Consider the following 13,569-nt stretch of genomic DNA (forward strand, 5'->3'; position numbering starts at 1 on the left):
TTGACGGCTTCCATTTTTATATCTAAATTAATATTAAACTTTCTATAATTTTATAGCCATGTTAACTATTAATCGCACATTCCTTGAATCCACCTTTTAATTTTAATTAACTTATTTAGGGAAAAATTCGAATTTGGTCATTAAAATCCTAAATTCTAAAACATTTTCAAACCCTAAACACTAAATACAACAAAATACAAACTCGGCTTTCTTAACTCTAACACATAATTAAGCAAATATTTAATCGAAAAGGCTATTGATTTTGCTTTTTATTTCCATTCATTTTTCTTGGCCCATTTTAAATCAAAGTAATTTAATTGAAATTTTATTTTTAAAATAGAAATTGAGGTGGATATAAGTATTTACCAAATTGGGTTGGCATTGACATAAATGATGAACAGATTTAGTTAGGATTTAATGATTTTAAAGTATAATATCGTTGTATTAATTTCCAACTTAAGCGGTGTAATGTTCCTTCATTAATTAATATTTGATAATTAAAGCAAACTTGCCAATAAAATACTGTTATATAACTTTATATGTTCGTTGGGTGTTAGTCATAGTAAGTACACATTTATTACCTTTCAATTTTTGGTTCATGCTTCGTTACTAATAGTAAAATTAATACTTCTTCTTCTTTTTTTAATCTTTTTTAGAGTTTAATTTTATAAATTATAAATTTTATTGAGATAAAGTAAGATAAATCAAAGTTTACATGCGGAATCCAAAGTTTAAAGTTTAAATTTTAAATTTATATAATTACTAGTTTAAAGTTGAAGTACAATTTAAAAAATTGTACCTTTTTAGTTTAGGGTTTAATTTGAGATTCGTTTAAATTAATTTTTTTTAAAAGTATTTTTTTTAATATGTGTTTGTAGCCTAAAAAAATATAAAAACTAAAAAGTTGAGAAATGGTTAGAAAATAAGTTTGATTTTCAAAAAAGTAAAAGATAAAAATCTATTGATTATCAAACAGTTATCTTTTTTAAATTATCCCATAAACACTATTTCGCATTGTTTTTCGTTTTTTCATCTAAATATTTATGTTTTATGAACATTTTCTTTGCTGTAGTTTTGAAAACTTGTTATTGTTTTTAAAATTTAGTTATTTTCTTATCCAGGATAAAAATAATAATTAAGAAATTACCAAAAAACTAACATAATTTTAATAATTCAAACAGTTATCGAATGAGATTTTAATTGTTAAGTCCAATATGGTTCGATGGTTACTCATAATCTATAGATTTCACATTGTAACAACTAACAAGTTATCAACTCGGTCCAATTAGCAATTTTCTAATGAATAAATTTGGTTATATTAAGTATTAGAATACAATTAACCAAAATTGAGTTTGGATTTAAACTAACTTTAGATTTGGAAAGAAAAAAAAAAGTAGACTTTGGTTAATAACAAATATACAAAAACTGGTGAAAATTAAATATTATAGGTATGGGTTAGTTTAAGCCAATGAATCCAAGTTTTGAATAAACCCACTAAGTTTAGAAAAAGAAAGAAAGAAAGTTGGACTCAGTCTAAGCCCAAATGGACCAAGTTGGGTTGAGCTGCTCAATGTTTTCTTTCTTTCTTTCTTTCTTTTTTTTACTTTTCCCTCTTTAAGTATAGATATTTACACAATAGGGGCTTCATTTTAAAAGATTTATTTTTCAAATTTACACAAATGTCTTCCACTTTCAGTATTTGTCACAAAATAAACCAATAAATAAATAAATCAACTCAATTATTTTTTAACCCTCACATATACATTCAATAAAAATAAAAAAAAAAGATTGATCAATTTACGAATTTTAGGGTTTGTATCAATTAAAAACTTAAACTTTTATAATTGTATCAATTTAAGTCATCAAGTGTGCTTTATTTGTAAAAACATTACGAAAGATTTGTAATTTTATCAATTAAATTTTATGGACTTTTAATAAGCGAATCAATCCAAATTTTCAATTAAAATTTATTTGAAAATTGTCTATTTAAATTATAGCTGTCAATTTTATTAATTTGATATTTGTAGAGGGTTGTCCAAAACAAGATACAAAACTATGGAAAAGAAGCATAGGAGAACACACGTTTCCAAAAAGAAAGGAAAAACCAATCTTGAATTCAACAAAGTGAGTCGGTAAAGATATATGGAAATAACTGATTTGTACACCTTTCAGGACGACCCCTACGACCTTGATCACTGAAAACAATCTTGATATCACAAGAATTACACTTGTATAATCGGGACTATTAGAGGAAATACATTAGGTGACACTAAAGATAAAAACTAAGCAATTTCACAGAATAAGCTGTAAACCTCGCTGTCTTGTTTAAACATTTCTTATACTAACTTAAATATCAAAGTATAGTAGGATCTGTACTATATCGATGCAAAGATTTCTTACGTAAGTCTGATGAAAGACACAGAAGTTATTTGATATCATTTGGAACTGTGAGATTCATCCTTAAAAATATACATTTGGATCTCGATCAAAGATGGTATACCCATTAACCGTTTAACCAATCTTTTTTTAAAATTAAATCTGCAAGCAGATAAAGACTTTGACTCTGTTGAAGTTATTTTAAGTTTCTGACAGATGAGGTTGAGTATTTTAATCCAATGAAACTCAGAAAACAAGATGAAACATATAAATATACAATGTCTCACTCATAAAATATTCCACACACGATTTAAAAACAAAAAAGAAGAAGAAGAAGAAGAAGAAAATTTCTGTAACATTCAGAATCTCAAAACTTGGTTTTTTGTTTTGTTGACTGAAGAGAAACAGCTTTTTCCAGGTTGGTGGGTTCAAGTGCAGCAAATCAAAATCATGTCATTAGCAGCCTACACGTTATTCAATAAAAACTTATTCCAAAAGAATACAAACTTCACAGCTCTTTTCCATTTGGAATTAATATCTGCTTTTTGTTATTTTCTCTGCATATTTCATGCAAACCTTACACTTAAAGTGTTACTTCTTGAAAGACTAAAAAGAAGAATCAGTTCAGTTAAACAAGACAACAATGGCTATGAAATCGTAAACTTGTTATTTGAGCACTTATAAGACAGACAGAGGTTCTTCCCAGGAGTTTCAGAACTTGCCAATTTCTTCAAGAAGTTATTTGAGAAAGCTGTGAATTGGATTTAAGTATTTGAAACCAAAAGACATTGGAATTTTCAAATCAGAGAATAATTACTTTAATCCTTATCAAGGACATGACATGATGATTTAGGAGAAATCTGTCTGTTAATATATTGTGATATAACTGTAAAGGGGATAAATGACAAAAGAGTTTCGAGAGAGAGAGAAAAAGGTAAAGCAAAATGTTTTAAAAAGAACTCATTGACCATTTTTGTTTGACGCCCTTTTAGGCAAATTATAATCACAAACAGCTAAAACTGTCAATCCCAAAATTCTCAGTTCACCAGCAAAAATGGATAGTTTTCACCTGCAATGGGTTGCTGTTTTGATCTCCATTATCACCCTTTCTGAAGCTTGCCATCCTGCAGATTGGAAAGGCCTAACCAGTTTCAAGTCTGGAATTTCCATTGACACTTCGGGTAGGCTGGCAAAATGGGTGGGACAAAACTGTTGTGATTGGGAAGGAGTTCGTTGTCATAACATTACAGGTAGAGTCAAAGAAATCAATTTGCCTGGTTTCATATCCACTGCTGATCTCCCCTTTCAGTCTGAGATGAGAGGTTTTATTTCACCTTCAATAACACTGCTTAATGCCGTTGAGATTATTGATCTTGGAGGACTGCTTGGCCTCGGTGGAACAATCCCTTCGTTTATTGGTTTGCGTCTTCACAACCTGCGGAAGCTCTATCTTTATGGAAACAAGCTGAGAGGTCCACTTCCAGAAAGTATAGGTAAGCTTCTGAAACTTGAAGAACTTGCCGTGCATGATAATAGGCTGTCTGGTTCACTCCCAGCAATTTTGGGTAGTCTCAAGACTCTCCATAGCCTTCTTCTATATGGGAATCGGTTTTCGGGTGCAATACCGGATTCGTTTGCAGATCTTACTAACTTAGTTCAGATGGATTTACACAGCAACTCATTAGTTGGTCATATACCTGATAGAATTGGTCAGTTGCAGACGTTGAAAGAGCTTGATCTTTCAAACAACTTCTTGAGCGGGAAAATTCCCCTTTCCTTGAACAATTTGCCAGGTCTTTCGGTTTTGTATTTGGATAATAACAAACTTGAGGGACCAATTCCATTTGCATCAGTTTCTGGTAAAATCTCTTCTTCTCTTGCTTTTCTTAGACTGAATGACAACCGTTTAAGTGGTCCTATTCCTCAAAGTTTTGGAGAACTTGTCTGTCTCAAAAGAGTTTCTCTTTCGAACAACAAACTTGAGGGAACAATTCCTTCTTCTTTAGGGAGATTATCATCTTTATCAGAGTTGTATCTCGACCGCAACCGATTCTCCGGCCAAATACCGAAATCACTTGGACAGCTGTCTCAGCTCATTCTCCTGAATCTCTCTCACAATTTCATCAAAGGGCCATTACCTGAGATGTCATCTCTTCAAAATATTCAAACCATTGATCTTTCTTATAACCTTCTGAACCTGTCCTCCATTCCCCAATGGCTTTCAAAACTGCCATCTCTTTCAAAAATCTATCTTGCTGGGTGTGGTATCCATGGCCAAATTCCGGAGTTCTTGCGAACAACTCCAAGCCCGATACAAGAACTAGATCTTTCCCACAACCATCTAACTGACAAAATTCCAGAATGGATTGGATGCCTCACTCAGCTCTATTCCCTAAAACTATCAGAAAACTCACTGATCTCCCAGATCCCCAATTCCATTACAAATTTACAGGACTTGGGTGTGCTCGATCTTCATTCAAACAAGTTAACAGGCAACATACAGCAGATCTTCAAGATAAGCCACAGATTTCCAGACGATTCTTTGACATACATTGATCTTTCAGACAATAGGTTTTCTTGGGACTTCTATCAAACAGATATCGGGCAACAACCTGGGATCCAGTTTCTGAATTTGTCGAATAACAATCTGAAAGGAAGATTACCCACTTCAATCGGAACATTAAGATCAATACAAACCCTGGATTTGAGCCGTAACAATTTGGGCTTCGACTTGCCAGAGACCATAGTGAATGCAAAGCAATTAGAGACGCTGAAGCTGCAAAGAAACCATTTTACAGGAAGAATACCGAAAGGGTTTCTGAATTTGCGTAAGTTAAAGGAATTGGATCTGTCGAATAACTTGTTAGTGGGAGAAATTCCACCAGGAAAGCCGTTGAGTGATTTTCCACGAAGCGCTTATATGGGTAACAAAGGTTTGTGTGGAAAGCCTTTAAACCCGTGTTAGCTTTGAAGAAGAAGAAGATGAAATGAAACATTTTTAGCGTTAAACAGTGTTCAATTATCCATCTTTCGATCAAATAGATTTATACCAAACGTCATATTTGCAAGTAGAAACGGAAGCAAAAAAATAATTCTCATTAAAATTTGTTTTTTAGTTAAATTTTTTGTATGAATACAATGGCATCGCAATTTACAGAATCTCTGGACCCATCCCCAATTGCTGATAATTTACGTAATCAATTCCATTTAATCTAATGCAACATAAAATCTCCTCTGGCAATTCTTCAGGTCTGTTCCCCTGTTTCAAAACCCAAAACAGAGTAAGAAAAACAAGAACAAAAAACTCAAAATTAAAGAGACAAAAACATGGTTAAGTTACAAGAAACTTGCCTGAATTGTTAGGCCAACATCCAAAATGCAGCACTTGAGTCTATCAAGAAATGCTTCAAAACCTTTCCTCGAAATGTAACTAAATCTGTGCATATCCAAGTCGATTTCCAAGTAGTTTTCTCCCTATAATTCATCAGTTCTTTCATTTGAATCATTCTGGAAAATGTAATATCTAGAAATCAGTCTGTAATGCAATGTAAAAACTAAACTTACCAAGTAAAATTCGTGTTGAGGACGAGAAAGAACGGGCTTTTCATTGTAAGCCTGCATAAGTTTTCTCTCTGCAGCGCTCATCGGAAGATCCTCTACATTTGCAACGCGCCCCAAAATTTTCAATCGTTCCCTAAATGGTACTACATTGTCTACTGGAAAACCCTTCACCCTTTCAACTTCATCATCAATCAGCTTCTGTTTTTGGAGTCAGAGTTAAAAAAACAATTGGACATAACAACATAATTTGATATTTCATGAAGCAAGTTATTGGAGATACAGAAAGATTGAATAAGAATTTGCAATTGCTGAATCTTTACCCTGATGTTTTCTTGAAAATGAGATGTAAGTTCCTCTGCATATGCATCAGAAAGCTTAAAGTACAAGACAATACTCATTCCTTCTCCGTCGGTTTCTCCTTGAAAAATTGCCGCCGAATACAAAGGAATCTGAGGAATCCATTGACAAGATTAAAGTTGCAAGAATCTAAGGCCGGTATTAGAAGAAAGAAAAGCACTCAAAAGAAATTCAAATATATATAACAACAAAGGGAGTTACCGGCAATATACATTTATCACAACACAAGCAAGAGATGGATTTACCTGAACATTAACAACAAGGATAGGTGGAAGTGTTCCAGAATAAGTAGCTGTAGGCATTTCAACAAATCGAGCAATGTGATCTACTTTTCGGTGAGACAAGAACACATCAACTCCAAAGGGATAGTAGGCAGCATGATTGGGAGCAAATTCTTTCTTTTTGTCCCTGCAATTTTGTAGGATTATTTTGTCAGAGTTAGAGAACTTAGAATGAAAAACAAGACCATTGCTTGGTTTTAGTTTTGCAAGATTAAAAAGCAAGCCAACTAAAAAAAATAGTAAGACTTTTTGTTACTTACTTTGCATAGTTTACTCCCCTAACTTTGAAACTATCTGGCTCAATATGTGACCAACAGTCTAGCATTTTCTTTTCAGCTGGGCAAAAGGGTACTTGAGAACCTGCTAAAGGTCTTTGTAGAAGCGCTTTTGATGAAACTGAAAGAAACACAGTTGAAGTAAAACTAAATCAATCAAAATTTGAAGAAACCATAAAGCTTATATACAAGGCTAAGTATAGTACTTCTTGAACACTCACATAAAGCAGCATTGGGATTTCCTTCTTTCCATTTGAATGAAAGTTTCAAGGCGGCCTTCTTGAGTCCACTTGGAGGACTAGAACTTAGTGATTTTCTCTTTTCAACAGAGTTTATTGTTGTTGCAAGACAGGGTAAACAATTGCTTGGTAAAATCCCACAATTATCCAATATTCCATCGCCTTTGGCCGAACTTTCACCAGCAGTAGAGGAGATCTCGTCGATGAATACTGGTTCATTTCCCTCGCTCGAGTGTCCACATCCCTTAAGTTGTGGTTCTGCATCATCTGGATTCATGACCTGCGAATGTGAATCCCTTGCAACTTGACTCTCGGAACTGCTCACAGAATGTACTCTTGCCGAATTTCCTGGTCTATGAATCTGATCCGGGGTTGCGCTATGTCGATTCACATTATGATCTCCATGATTAGCATCGCCAGAAGATGAAATGCTCGACGATGATGCACCCTCAAAGCTATTAATTGACTGATTGTCTGCAAGAACTCATAAGGTGGACAATGGCAGATTGATCAAATAATAGATGGAGAATAAGGAAATTTCCCATCAGACAACATATTCAAAGAAAACCCACCATCAGGAAGGCTTTGGTAATCTTCATCGCAATCCGATTCGAATTTGCCAACTGTATCAAACCATGCCTCATCATAACTTCCTGTAGAGAAGCCACAGATGACACATATTTAGATAAAAATCCAGGAAATGAATTATATGGTGCTTGTAGTAAACAGCATTTGAAGACAAGTTCATTATCCCATTCTTTCAATAAACAAAGCTCAGAATAAGGCACCTTAATCTTTAAAAGGATGACAACTTAAGACGTCCCAACTTGTTGAGCTGGCTTATTTCTCAAACAGAAGAATTGAGATTCTAAAGTATACGTATAAGTTTAAGTTTAAAAAATGATATGCAAATTGGACAAAGAAAACTCACGAGGAAAGTCAACTCCATTCTGCTTTAAAAATTTCTTTTTTTTTGAAAAAAAAAAAGACAAAAATGGGGATTCTTCTATGCTCGTTCGGGAAGAATTAAGATCTGAGAGTCTGCCAATGACTTCGCTGTGGCTTCCAAATATTCAAACCATCCTTTCTATTTCATCAAAGACAATTTAAAACCAAGAAAACCCAATTTCTTCAATCGTAAAACCATCCCAAAAAGCTCAAAATTAAGGTAGGAAAAAAAACAGAGAAAAGGAAGGAATAAGTTGCTTCCATCACAGGAGACGTACATTTCACATCAACGAGCAAACATTTTTCATATTTAAAAAAAAAACCCATTCAGAAAAAGAAAGAAAGAAAAAAAAAACCTTGAAAAGTGGGATTGGAAAATGAGCAGTGGTCAATCGGGTCAGAGCGGTGCGATCCCTCAGAGAGAGCAGAAAAGGCGATGGTTTTGGAACCTTTCCTCCTTCTACGGCGGTTCTTTCTCTTAGAAGATTTCTTAAATTTACCTCCGACGCAGCCCTGCGGCGTTGAAACGCAAGCACCCATGTCGGAAGAACGACAAGAAATCACGTACCGGAAAATAACATAGGAGGAAAAAAAAAACAGAGAAAGAGAGGCAGGACAGGGCAGCTCCTAATAAACAACACTCGAATTTTTTTTCTTCGTTGAAGAATACAGAGAGGGAAAAAGTTAAAGCTACCGTTTGTTTGTTAAAAATCCCAAGTCCCCTCTTTCTCTCTCTCTCTCTACACTGTCTTGTTTATTATTAATTATGAATAAAAATTGGATCTTTATTATTATTATTTTTGTATGAATATATACACATAAGGAATGTGGAATAGGAAATTGGAGAGAAATAGCAATTGGCAAAGGGGAAGAAGATGACAGCGTAAGAATGCATCTATTATTCTATCTAATGGAAGCGAAGTTCCTTTTTTTTCATTTGTGTGTGTGTGTGTGTGTATGAAGGGACCCATGAGATTACACGTGGCAGATTTGATTTATGCAAACGTGTGGAGTGTGCCACCTTCTAAGCCTAAATGCGGCTGCTACCAACTAACCTCATATTATGTGTATTTATTTATAATATAATGTCTTCCCTTTCACACACATTTATGAAACAATTTATTTAAGTTTTGATATAATTTTATCTTTGGCTTAAAGATAAATTATTAGGATAGGAGTTGCTATGAGTGAAATATGATTTTACCACTTCATATCGGTATCACTATACATTTTGGAGTGATTTGGAAAGGATGATAATGTAATTTTTATTATCAAAATATTTATGGAGATAATGTTAAAATTAGCCTTTATCGATTTTTCTTTATAGAATTAAAACAAACTTGAGAACTATATTAATCGAAATTCACCATCTAATAGTTTTTTACCTCCTACATAATTATTTCCTCTTTCTTTTTTCTTCTTTGATTAAATATAAATATAAATTGCTTTTGCCTTTGCTTTTCAAACAAAAAAAAAAAAAAAAACATAATGATTATAAATTTATAAGTTCATTACAATATTTTAAATTAAACGTCAAATCAGAATCCTTTAAATTTTAAACCTGATTGAATAAAATAAAAACTATATATTAATATTAAAAAAAACCATTTATTATTCTCTCAAAATAAAAAAACAATCTTAGAATGTCGTTAACTCCAATACGGTCAGCAAAGATTGAGATCTTGAAAGATATATTTAACCTTTTCTCTACTTTTTTTTTTCCCTTTCCCTTCTTTTCCTTAATAATCGTTCCAAAGGAAAAGTCACAAAATCGATGACAAACAATATGATGTCGTTTTTGACATTTCATCGCCATTTTATAGTCAATGTCTTTGAATATAAGATACTTATGGGAAGGTGCCCAAACAAAAAAAGAAAGAAACAATTTATTTACAAGTATAGTGAAATTGATTATAATATTAACTTCGAACTTTCACGACATTTTGAAATTTAAATACATGACATATATGTTTAGTTAAAGAAGTGAAAGATTATAACATAAGTAACGAATATTGTTATACAAATATTTCATAATTTTTTTTTTGATAAAGTCAATGGTGTAAATATAGATCAAATTTGGTTGTAATAGAAATTTATGGCAAAATTAATACAACTTAGTAAGTGTAGGGGTAGAAATATATATAATATTTTGTCTCTTTTTTATTTTAATTATTAAATTAAAATTACAAGTTCGATATTTATAGAATAATTTCTAATAACATCTTAAATTCAAAGTGTCTATTAAATGAAAATGTATAATATATGTTTTAATTTCCTATTTAATGTTGTTTTCTAAAGCTTGATTTCTTTTTAAGTCGAAATTTATATAATAATTATTTTTAATATTAATTTTATTTATAAATATAGTAAAATATATTCACAATTTGTTATTAAATATGTTCTAAAATTAAAAGGTATTGAAGACAAAATATATCATATTAAATAAATAATAAGTGAATGGTTATTATTGATGGAAAGAAATTAAAATGGATGGATAAAGAAAGAAAGAAAAAAAGAAAAAGAAAAAGTGGTTTTGTTGATTGTTTTAGGGTTTTGGTGTTAAGTGAGGAAAGCGACAGTTGAATGAATTATTTGTCACTGAAAGAGAGGGGGAAGGAAAGTGAGGGCATTAACATAATCACCAATAATAATCTCTTTTTTTTTAATCATTATTATTTTATTACTCTCTCATTTTCATCATTTCTCTTTGTTTAATGCAATCATAATTTTCAATTTTCATTACCCATTTCTATTTCTCTCCACATTTTGAAATCAAAATACCTTTCCAAAATCTCAAAAAAGCAATAATTATAAACGTTGCCTAGCCAATTGATATAAATGTAACAACACGAGTTAACAAAATTTGTGATCAAAGATAGCATAATCTCCGCTTATAAGAATGATTTATCGTGGATAAAACCCTCTGTCACTTTGTTTTTAGAATCATTCAAAAGGTTTCTGAATTAATTAGGAGTGAACATCGATCGGCCAAAATCAATTTTTCAATCAAACCGTTGCTGAATTGATTAGTGTTAGTTTAGAATGTTCAAGTTCGACCTTAACAGTCGATGAGTAAAAGTCGATTAGTCTATTTGGTTAGTTTTATTCTTTAATTTTAAGAAATTTTCCAATTTAGAATTTATTGCAAATTGACACCGATCACCAACCTTTCTCCTTCTCCGACCAACTTTAATTATGTCGATAATTTTTCGGTCTATCATGCTCACTTCCTATTTAACAACAATTTACGGTTTGTATTGGTAGGTTGATTGAAAATGCAAATTTCTTTACAACAAAATAAAATAAAAACAAGAAAAATACAACGGCCCTACAAAAGAGAGATCTTTATAGCAATCAGTTTACGTACGAGCATTTAAAATCTCTAAATAGTTTGTTTGACCCACGAGAAAGTTCCTAATTTCTCACTTACAAAATTAGACTAGAAAAAGTAAATGATAATAATCTTATCCTCTATACAGTCATATATCTCTACGCCATTGAAAACAATTTATGAATAATATTCAAACTATATCTCCATGGAAATGCCTTTGACAAAGCAACATAAATATGAATATATAATAGATGAACTAATTACCACCTCCTATACATACGTTATTATTTCTATACGACAAGTTAATAAAGTAAAATGGCTGCATATTGGACATCTCATATATACATGAAGACACACGTGAAACCAAAACTTGTTACTACGATTATATTTGAGTCCTCATTAAAGGCTCAATGAGAAAGAGCCTCAAATTTCAAACATGACAGCTAGAATCTGTACTACCAGCTTAACTTTGTAATAAATGGCCAAAACTTGCTTGTCAATGTAAACCCAAATCTACATGCATAAAAAATGGATAAATATTACAAAAGCTAGTTTACTTGCTAAATCTGATATTAGTGCAAGTTTAGGGATAGGGATCCGTGAATCAACAACAACTTTGGTGTTTTCAATTGCCATTTTTAAATTGGGCTATAGTACTGCATCTTTATATAGTTTGCTTCTAGTAAAACATAGGTGTAACAGGCAGAGAGAAATAGTTCCAGGAATATGGTTAAACATCACACTAAGTTCAAAATCATGTTCACCTTTGACTATGACGGATAAGGACTAAAAGAAACAGTAAACTACCCCACAACAAATAAGAAAAAAAAATAGTCAAATAACATTCTAAAATAACTTAATTGATTATCAACTGAAAGAAACGAAGATGCAAGTCCATAGTTATTAGAATGAAATAAAATATCCTCACACTATATTTTAATTGAAAATGATTCCAAATTAAACACAAACATATCTAATATCTTCTAATACCAAACTATCTTTAAGTATATGATATTTATTGAGGAAAAAAATATGATTAGAAAAACTCTGGACAACTTTCACGTCAATTATATGGTAGGTAGCTTGATATTCTCCCATTTGTAACCTACCCTTTCTAGCTATCATAATAGTTTTTAATATACCTACGCATTTATACTCATCGCTTTCATAAACATGAAGATTTATCTTCAAGATCAAGATACAAACAAAAACCACACGAACTATATATATATATATATATTTTAGGAAATCCACAAAATATGCTTAAAAGATTATTAAGTCCAGTGACCTAAAAGGCACAAACAGAAAAATACATATTAGACACAATCACCTAACAAATACATACCATAAAGTTGACATTAAAACTATGAAAAAGAAAATTAAAAATGAATCTTTTGTTGTTTGTATTTAATTCATTTGGTTTATTCATATTGATTGGACATGGGATTCATTTATGGAGGAAATTTGATTGATCTGCACGTAGGCTAACAGCTAACAGAGGAAATACAATGAAAGGAGTAGGATACCCATCCATCCATCCGTGGGGCAAATTACTTTGCCTTTAAAGGTAGCCACGTTTTTATTTTCCCTCTCAATAATTGGAGCCATATACTGTATTTTATTTTATATACTAAAAGAAAAGAAAACAATTTCTTTGTCTAAAATACCTTTCAAGTGAATGACCTTTCAATATTAAACACTTTTATTTAATTATAATTAACATGGTTGGGAGCTTTAAATGAACTTTAATGGCATGAAAAGGTCAGTAGAAGGAAATTGATGGAGGTAGTTGCCTTGCCACTTGTGTAGAGATGGGCCTACTGTCCTAATGAAACAATGCCTTAATGATTTACTTCCTTTTGCTTCCTCTGTCTTTAAGCTTAGAAAAGGACAATAAAACCCATGATTTTTGGGCTCATGGGGATTAACAAAATCTTCCATCAAAATTAAGGATGTTGATTACCTACTCCACCAAAGTGCCAAGATTTCAAGCCAAAATATCATGGAAATGGAGGTCAACTTCCAATATTTTGTGATATTTATGTATTTTGGAGTTTCAAAACTTTTTCCTAATGGTTGGTGATTGGATCTGCCAAATCACAGGGTTGATGATTTTTGTCCAAAGTCCAAAGAGAGAAGCAAAATTGTGGAACTCAATGAACATTAGCTTTTGGCCATGGGTTTTCTACAAATATATATAT

At 31.8% G+C, this 13,569-nt stretch overlaps 2 protein-coding genes across 2 annotated transcripts; one reads left to right on the forward strand and one right to left on the reverse strand.

Moving 5' to 3' along the window:
• Window positions 1-3,079: 3,079 nt before the first annotated feature.
• Window positions 3,080-5,535, forward strand: LOC103489063 (LRR receptor-like serine/threonine-protein kinase FLS2). The gene has a single exon (XM_008448064.3). The coding sequence runs from the start codon at window positions 3,431-3,433 to the stop codon at window positions 5,339-5,341; it is 1,911 nt and encodes a 636-aa protein (XP_008446286.2). The 5' UTR covers window positions 3,080-3,430; the 3' UTR covers window positions 5,342-5,535.
• Window positions 5,454-8,924, reverse strand: LOC103489062 (uncharacterized). Its single transcript, XM_008448063.3, has 9 exons — window positions 8,394-8,924; window positions 7,662-7,742; window positions 7,072-7,563; window positions 6,836-6,971; window positions 6,540-6,702; window positions 6,258-6,386; window positions 5,941-6,135; window positions 5,728-5,850; window positions 5,454-5,635 (listed from the first exon to the last, which is right to left on the reverse strand). The coding sequence occupies exons 1-9, from the start codon at window positions 8,575-8,577 to the stop codon at window positions 5,528-5,530; spliced, it is 1,611 nt and encodes a 536-aa protein (XP_008446285.2). The 5' UTR covers window positions 8,578-8,924; the 3' UTR covers window positions 5,454-5,527.
• Window positions 8,925-13,569: the final 4,645 nt, after the last annotated feature.

This window comes from Cucumis melo, chromosome 10 (genome assembly GCF_025177605.1).
Source record: "Cucumis melo cultivar AY chromosome 10, USDA_Cmelo_AY_1.0, whole genome shotgun sequence".
NCBI lineage: Eukaryota > Viridiplantae > Streptophyta > Magnoliopsida > Cucurbitales > Cucurbitaceae > Cucumis > Cucumis melo.

What these genes read in the sequence shown, in the direction of transcription:
- LOC103489063 (XM_008448064.3), top strand. Translation starts at nt 3,431, where the DNA reads ATGGATAGTTTTCACCTGCAATGGGTTGCTGTTTTGATCTCCATTATC.
- LOC103489062 (XM_008448063.3), bottom strand. Translation starts at nt 8,577, where the DNA reads ATGGGTGCTTGCGTTTCAACGCCGCAGGGCTGCGTCGGAGGTAAATTT. An exon ending in AGGGGAGTAAACTATGCAAA is followed by an intron (nt 6,703 to 6,835) that starts GTAAGTAACAAA and finishes ACAAAATTGCAG; the next exon opens with GGACAAAAAGAAAGAATTTG. An exon ending in CTCAACACGAATTTTACTTG is followed by an intron (nt 5,851 to 5,940) that starts GTAAGTTTAGTT and finishes GATGAATTATAG; the next exon opens with GGAGAAAACTACTTGGAAAT.